This window comes from Mytilus edulis, chromosome 8 (assembly GCF_963676685.1).
Source record: "Mytilus edulis chromosome 8, xbMytEdul2.2, whole genome shotgun sequence".
Classification (NCBI taxonomy): Eukaryota; Metazoa; Mollusca; class Bivalvia; order Mytilida; family Mytilidae; genus Mytilus; species Mytilus edulis.
In genome coordinates, this window is record NC_092351.1 from 87,437,966 (window position 1) to 87,446,862 (window position 8,897).

The window sequence follows — 8,897 nt, forward strand, 5'->3', positions numbered from 1 at the left end:
TCAATAATACAATTAGTGCCCATTGGATTAAGGACTCACTGACTCAGTCCACATTTCTATTCTCTATTTTATAAACTATAAATATCGCTTGAACTCCAAAAAAGAAGGTGTATGTCAACAGGGTAAGCGTCTCCAGTATACATACATCATCCGAAATCCGAATACATATAAAAGAAGAGATGTAGTATGATTGTCATCGAGATAACTATCCAAATAAGTTAAAAACCGGCACGAATTAAATACTGAAAATATTGATCTATTTATGTGAACAAAATGATGATCGTACGATTATAATTAGGATATTATTTTACTTGAAATATACATCTTAGAAGATGTAGTATGACTGCAAATGAGACAATTATCCTTCCAGACAAAATAGCTATGACACCATGATCAAAGCACATACAGCATAAAAAAAGCCCCGACGTGAAAAAAATTTAAATGTCAAAGGAGCAATCCAACAACTCGCTTTTTGTTAAAACGACAAACGAAAATAAAAACATTTGACATACAGCAACCAACGACAATGACCGTTTAAAATGCTCCTGTAATCGGATTAGCTCAATCAGAACGTTTCAGTGAAAAACGTGTGCAAATACTCATTTTCCTCCCTTTTAAGCTAAACTACGAACAAACTGTAAAAGCAAGTGAGGAGGATTGAACACGTCAAATCTACCCGAAGCAAAACAGAAAACAAATAAAAGACAACAGATAAAGTACTGATATAATGGCAGTTGCTGAAAACAAGTTTGAAGCCAGTTACAGCTAATTCATAAATCAGGTTTCTAAAACGTATATCAACAATAACTAAGATATCAATCAGTACACATCCCACTTATGCAATGAAAGGACTTTCTTGACTTTTGAAAATAAGATTGTGTTTGTTTCTTTCAGAATCAAATACCAGGCAAATATAGAACTACACAACAAGGTAAACAAATTTAAAGATCACATATCATTGATTAAGTCTTGATTCTTGCAAACACTCTCGTCCTCTTATCTACATCATGCACATTGTGACATCCTCACATGAGGAGATTTTCCACCAAATTTATAGTTGCAATGAGCTCTTTTTATATCCATTCGTTTAATTTATTTGTATTTTAATGTTGGGTGATGATTTAATATGTCATAATTCAATCATATCAGCATGTCGCTACTATGATCAAAGGCTTTCACCTACAAGGACATCTTAAGTATTGGATTTTAAAACTTGTTTGGTTGTCAGAAAAAGTTCACGAAGGTGGCACCATTTGAAACAGGATCTGTCTAACATCTCTTCAGTATTTGAAATTACTCTCTGTGTATGCTTAGTTTCATGTTGCTTAATCTTGTATGTATTGTTGTGTAAACTATTGATAGTCTCGTCAACTTTTTTGGATTTTTGCTTTGGTACTGTTGTTTTTTTAGATTTTTGGAAGAAATTTATGTCAACGTTTAACATATAACATCTATGATTCCTTGCATGACATTGCAATTGGCTATACGTTTTGTCCTTTTCTGATTTATATGCTCTTCATCTTGTATAGTTTTATCGGATTTTCAAATGATTTGGCCTCAATCATTATTCATTAAAGAGACATTTTTTCTTTTCACAAAACTGTAATTCAGTGATTTGTTTTTCATTGCTGTATATCATATATGTTTTTATCGTACATTATTTGTACAAAAAGGTAAAAATACTGAAGTCCGAGGAAAATTCAAAACGAAAAGTCCCTAATCAAACAGCAAAATAAAATGATAAAACACATCAAACGAAAGGACAACAACTGTCATTTTCCTTACTTGGTACTTTTCAAATGTAGTATGGATTGAAGCAGGTTTTATAGCGCTAAGCCGCTCACTTGTATGATAGTCGCTCAAAATTCCTTTATATTTACAACGATGCGTGAACAAAACAGACATAATAGGTACAAATGTCATAAAGGGGTACAGCAGTCATCACCGTGTCACAATATCAATTGGAACAAAAACAAACAAATGGTTAGCAAAGAAGTACAAAAAAGCATCTATGAAATTTAACGACCACATTCATTGCTTAATTATATACGTATTTTCAATCAACCCATAAAGGATTGAAATATTAGAAGTCCAGTGACTAAATGGCAAGGTTCACATCAACTCTAGTGTAGAGTCGCGTGTTTGACGTTAGAATGAAAACGTCACACAGGAAGAGATATAAAATATTTTTTGTCCTTTACAATGATATAATGACGGGATATTTAAAAATACAGAGCCATGTCATATGTACCAAAGAAACACAAAAAAATCAAACGTACATAAACAGGCCGTTAGTTTTCTCTTTTTAATTATATTACATTTTTCATTTCTTTGCTCTTTGTTGAAAACCGTACGGTGACCTATATTTGATAATTTCTAAGTCATTAGATCTCTGGTGCAGAGTTGTCTCATTTGCAATCATACCACATCTTCTTTTTATTTTACATTTATTGTGGAAATGTAAATCTGATGCTATAAAAACGGTACCGTTAATTTTATTAAGACTGTATACTATTGTTTTAATTGATAGGTGGAGCAGATATTCAAGAAGATGCAGAGGCGGCCAACGGATTACAAGGGAAAAGAAATTTAAAGGTGTTAATTGAAAAAATTAATTTTCAAACTTTTTATCAAGATGAATTAAACCTATCGGATGTTATGTCACGCACATACAAGGACAAATTTTTGACATTACAGGGAGTGTTTTTTGACTTTGCACGAAATCTTTTGTTCCTAAATCATGAATGTAGAGATCGTATTTTACACGACAAAATGAAAAATATGATAGAACGAGGTATATTGTTCGAAAGGGAAAATTTCAGGAATTATATGTTTGGTTGTAATGTAACTGAAAACAAAATTACTCTAAACCCCCTTGATCTTATCATAACTCTCTTTGTTTGCAGCTCGCCGAAGCTAAAACAAGTACTTACAGAAAAACTTTTTGCTTGTAGGCTTGCTTTCCCGTTCTCAATCCCTTTCGCCGATAATGGTAGTCTTCAAGTACAGTTATGGCCCCTTCGATCAATTTTCTTGGAGTGCACAGAAGAAGATCATTTGTTTTCTATAAATTCAGCTGATTGTCCTTGTGTTGTTGTATCGTTCCTTCGATTGGGTCGTCCATCTTTTTCCAAGTCCCATCTTATAAATAGCTTACTATCTAATCAACACAATGATTTGTTTCATAATAAAGACTGCCCACTTTCAGAAGAAAAAAGATACATAGGTGAGGGTACTATTGAGGCAACATGGTACGTACCATCGATGAGCTCTGATTTCCTATCTGAAAAAACACTGATTTTGAATTTACGGGGGGACGGTATGACTTGGGAAGAGCAACGAATATTAGTAGCCAAGATTTCTACTGTAATAGTGGTTGTAGTTTCGTTAAATGACTTTAAAAAAGGGCAGTTTCAATTTATAATTAAAAACTTGTATAAATCAAATGCAGCTATTCATCTCGTTATTGATCCAGATGATGCAGACAGGCAAAAGGTTAATGAACACATAGAATTACATCTAAAGTCTATGGGTCAATATGGCAAAACGAAGATTATTTTGTTACCAGAGAAAGAAAAACAAAGATCTCATTTTAAATGTGAAATTAAGAAAACTCTTCAGCAGTCAGTCAATGCCCTTGGGACAACTGAATCCTTGGCTTCTAGAGTAGAAAGGTGTAAAGTAAACATCGATGAGCAACATATTGATTTCAGGACAGCTAAGGATTTTGCTGTTAAAATGATGGATGTCATAAATAGTTCAAATCGTAAAGAACACTGCCTGCCGCTTCAAAATAAACCATGGCGTGTTTGGAGTCAAAAGCTCAAAACAGTCAACAAGTCATCTTTGTGTCCAACACTTCAAGAAAATGGAAAACTAAGGCAAGACATGATTGTTGAAAGGCAACAACAGCTAGATATTTGTGAAAAACTGGGTCCATTAATGACGCGATTCATTAAGTCTTTAACTGATTTGTTACCTTCAGATATCCGATGTAGACTATTTATTTCGTGGCTAAAAATGATTCTTGCTGAACGCACAAGTAAAATACTTTGCAAAAATAAACAGAAACACACGGCTGATTTAGGAGCATTAGAAAATGCTTTAAACAAAAATGCAGATAATTGTGTTTTAAAGCTTTTACAACACGAAAGGTATCAAATTGACAACAGATGCTCCGACGAAATAATTGGAATTGAACATTTACTACGAGAAATGGGCCAGATGTACGAGGCAGTCATTGAGTGTGAAGCAAGGAAAGATAGTCTTCAAATCTATCTTGATGTATTGCCAACCATAGCTGCAAAACTAGTCATGCTTGGAGAGCCTTTTGAGCTTTTAGACGGGGACGTAATGAATGTGCCACTTATTTGGCTAAAAGCAGTCCTGAAAAAAGTTACTGAAATTTTAGGTGACAAAAGGTTACTAACCGTTACAGTTCTTGGAAAAACAGGGACAGGTAAATCTTCATTGTTAAACACATTGTTTGGATCCCAGTTCCCAGTACATACGAAGGGAGCACTTATGCAACTTATTCCACTCAACTCGCAAACAGAAAAATTTGACTTTATTTTAGTAATAGACACAGAGGGAATACATGGTATACAGGCACCTGACTCTAATCAAAAGAGAAAGAGTAATGAAATTGAATTGACCACATTTGTTATTGGACTGTGTGATGCAATCCTTGTCAATATGGGAGAAGGCAGAATAGCAGAACAGAAAAATGCTCTGGAAATAGTTGTGCAATCCCTTTTAAGAATAAAACTAGCCGGGAAAAAACTGAATCTTAAACAAATCTGCCACTTTGTTCTCCAGGAGCTTCCTGACCATGTTGCTATGAAGCGGGAAAGAATAAACCTGCAAAACGCCCTCGACGATGTAGCAAAGGACATCATTTGTCAGGAAAAAGCAGATGACCTTAACAGTTTCAAAGATATTATTGACTTTGACTGCAATAGAAACGTATGGTTCCTTCCTTTAATGCGTAATACTAATGAAGATGTGAAGCCTCCAACTCCTCAATACGGTGAATGTGTTAACAGTATTAGAGATTCAATTTGTAGAGAAGTAATTGAAACAAGAGAATCATTTTTAACAATCACTGATACTATATCACGCATTGAAGACCTCTGGAATGCAATTTTAAAAGATGATTTTGTATTAAGTTTCTGCAGCAGTCTTGAACAGAAAGCATACGATCACATGGAAGGTCAATATCAACTCACATCTTGGAACTTGGAAAAGTATATCATGGAGTTTATTGTCAATAAAGCAAAACAGAAACTTGTTAATTGCAAAACCAGGAATGACTTAGAAAAAGCTATGCAAACCATTCAAATATATCTTTCAGAGGAGGTAAACAAGAAAGAGAGTAATCTTATTGAAAATCTTGAATCATTAATCGAAGGAAGTTCCCTAAAAGACATTATGAGTCAGTGGAAAAAAGGAATTCGAGAAAGATTAACAAAAGATAAAAATAAATACGTCACTAAGGCAGAAGAAAGGATACAAAAAATTAAAGAAAATGTAAGAGAAAAGCAAAAAGGTTGTTTTGAAAGAGTTTGTAAAGAAATGATTATCAACGAACAGATTGCTGAACAAGCTCAACAATTGCAGACTGAAAAAATTACAGACACTTTGCTAGAGGAGAAATTTAATCAAGTTTGGGAGCAAAGGATTGAAACACTAGAAAGTCAAGATGTTAAAATTAAAGTCCTGATAAAAGACCAAATCATGGCATTACTACAACAGGAATTCCCATCTGATGCTGAATTTGTTGGACAACTGGGTTTACCAAACACAGAAACCTATAGAAGTTATAACCAACTAGTTGGAACTATAGATGTTTTTCTTATATCAACCAAAGATCCTTTTATAGTTGTTATTGAACCAGATTCGCCTCCGGAAAAATGCAGAAACCAAATAGTTGAGGTTGCCAACCATATGTTCCAGAAAATTGATACAAAGTTTGCTGAACTGGGCTTAACAGACATTCAGTTTGATTTGACAAATGTACATGAAATATTGGAGATTGTTGTTTCTAATATTTCAGAACATAATCTCCATTTGAACAATACCTACAAGTTTGACCTTCTTCCTAAATTTCAAGCTTTGATAATGATACATGCAATAAATTACGCAACAGAATTCTTTAGTAGACGAATTAAAGTACCATGTGAACCTCAAACAGACGATTACAAGACGACTGCTTGGTGTTATTTCAAAAATATTGCTAGAGGAGAGACTGAAGATGTCATTGCGTGTGGATTTTTTAACGCTGCTGTTGTTAAAGTCATAGAAGAACAGGTGTCTGAACTTTTACCTATGGAGGCACAAGGAAGTGTTCAAGGAATACTTTCACATGGAAAGCAAACACTTATAAAAAGAATTTTAGTAGATCTGGCAGAAAAGGAAGATTTCATGCAGTATAAAGCCTTTATTAAGGATCCGTATACATATGCTGAAAAATGGATCTTGGAACTAACGAATAGAAAAATGTTCGAAGAGCATACGGATGACGTATCTTTGTATGCACAGTTGGCAAAAAAGCAGGTTTCACAAATTTTGAATGAATTGGGAAACATCGTCATAAAAGCAACAGATGACCGTAATACTGGTATGTCAAGTTGGGTTGAAACATTTGTTACCAAAAATAATGAATGTAATACCTTGGCGTTGAGTAAAGACATTTTTGTACATGTTGAGAACAGAAATGTTACAAATTTGCAAACATTTAGCCATGCGTTGACGGAAGAAATTGTAGAAATGAGGCGGAGGCTTTTCAGCATATATGAACATGAAAACCCAGTATCTGTGCAATGGATCACAAATCCAGTATCTGAAATCCTTGATAAACTTTGGGGATGTCTAGATTTGTGTGTTTTTTGCAAGGAACCTTGCATGATTACCAGCAAAGACCACGTAATGGAAGGAAAACTACATGAATGTGTTCAACATCGTCCACTAGGAATAGGTGGTTATAAAAAATCTGATTCTAAGAAAATGGTCGTAGATTTTTGTAGTCATAAGGTATCCGGTGACCAGAAATACAGACATAGCAATGGGTACTGGCTATACAAAGAATATAAAGAACATTTTCCTGATTGGGAAATTCCACCGAGTTCTGATACTTCAAAATATTGGATATGGGTAATGTGTAAATTCCAGAATGAGCTTGCAGAAATGTACAGTATGAAAATACCAGATATAGAGGATATACCGGAACATTGGACTTCCTATACTAAGCAAATAGCTATAGACAGTCTATAGATATTCTTTATTCAAAAGTTTTTAGTTTGAATTTGTAAGTTTTATTTTTATTTTACAAGTTTCTACAGATTTGATAAAGTAAAGAGTAAGAAACATATATAGCTTTCTAGTACTACTTATGGAAAAGAAAATTAGAATGTGACCTTAGAAAACACTTAAATCAACCTGTCATATAGCTTGTCAGTACATTTTGTTACTTTTTTCTCAATTCCTTTAATTAGACCATCACACAAATATCTGCTTGCCAGCAATTTTATTGTTCTGTTGAGAATTTTCTTAATTGGATTGATTGGAGAGAAAAAAAGATATCTAACCTGTCACGTTTGTGTTTGAAACGTTAGGCATACAAAATGTTAATCTGGTATCCATCTAGCAATCATACCCCACCATTTTATTTTTAGATTTATCTTTATTTGTGCATCAACATTTAATTTTGTTGGGCAGGTTATACATCTTACTAATATACAAATAGTTTATTTTTGCATAGATGTGTGTTTTTTTTTATCTTTTTATTTTTATAGTGTGTATTCAATATATTAGTTTTAAATGTAATTTCATAGGTTAAAAACGAATGTAACCTTTTTACTTTTTGAATCAGTGTTTAACAATTTGTGTAACGTAACCCTCTAGTGGAGCACATGTAATAATAAAGTTGCCAAAAGACAATGATTGGAGATTAAATTAATAATTTAATAGACAAGTATATCAGAACATACAGTAATTTAAATGAAATACACATAGCTGCAAGGAAATATATCCTAGGCTATGTGTTGTGCATATATCTGAAATAAACATGAACTTATTTGCTTTTTAAGATTGAAGAAAACTTTGAAATGTTTTACATTACTGAACCACTGTAATCGTTGTTATAAACTTCAACTTATGCATCTCAAAAGCACTTCTGATTGTCAATTATTAAGTATTTAGTGTATTTGATCAAGTTTGATTGCAATTTTCCTTTTAACACAATGGGGGTTAACAACATGAATATAGTGAAAATATAACTTGAATTTTTGTCAAAATTGTTATCTTTAAAATAGATATGCTGCACCTTTTCATAAGAAACTTTTCTTTAAGCGAAAAATATATATATGAAAATTTTTTTATTTATTTTTTTAAAACTTTAATCACCTAGTTAATGTTATAATAAGAACTTTTTAATTTCAAGTCTAAACTGCTGTCTTTTTAATATCAATTTTAATTACATTATTATTAAGTTATGTATGGTCTTATACCCCAATGATGTATATATAGATAGAGTTGTGCATAAACATGACCAAATTAGCAAACATATTTACCAGCATAAAATGTCACACCAACAACAAATAGGGTTGTATTATTGTTATAAAATTGTATCGTTCGACCTATTAATGAAGTAATGCTAATAAGAAATACACTGCTTTATATAATGACAATGACATTTACATTTGAATATTGAAACTAAATATATAGATATTTCATTTGATAATTGTTTTACTATATATATAAAATATATGTATTCAGAATTTTTATTTTTCACTCAAATTAAACTAATTAAAATATGGTATGATGATTAGATTTCGAAAGATTTTGATTTACCAATATGTATTTTACCTGTACATTATTAATAAAGAAATTTTTATGCA

The 8,897-nt window shown here is 32.5% G+C and overlaps 1 protein-coding gene across 1 annotated transcript in view; it reads left to right on the forward strand.

The window, feature by feature from the left end:
- The window catches only part of LOC139486541 (interferon-induced very large GTPase 1-like), a 38,504-nt gene extending 29,607 nt beyond the window's left edge, over positions 1–8,897 (forward strand). Inside the window, exons 6-7 of the mRNA XM_071271454.1 lie at positions 895–931; positions 2,531–8,897. Coding sequence (XP_071127555.1) covers positions 895–931; positions 2,531–7,272 — 4,779 coding nt within the window. The 3' untranslated portion in view covers positions 7,273–8,897. The remainder of the gene's footprint in view (positions 1–894; positions 932–2,530) is intronic.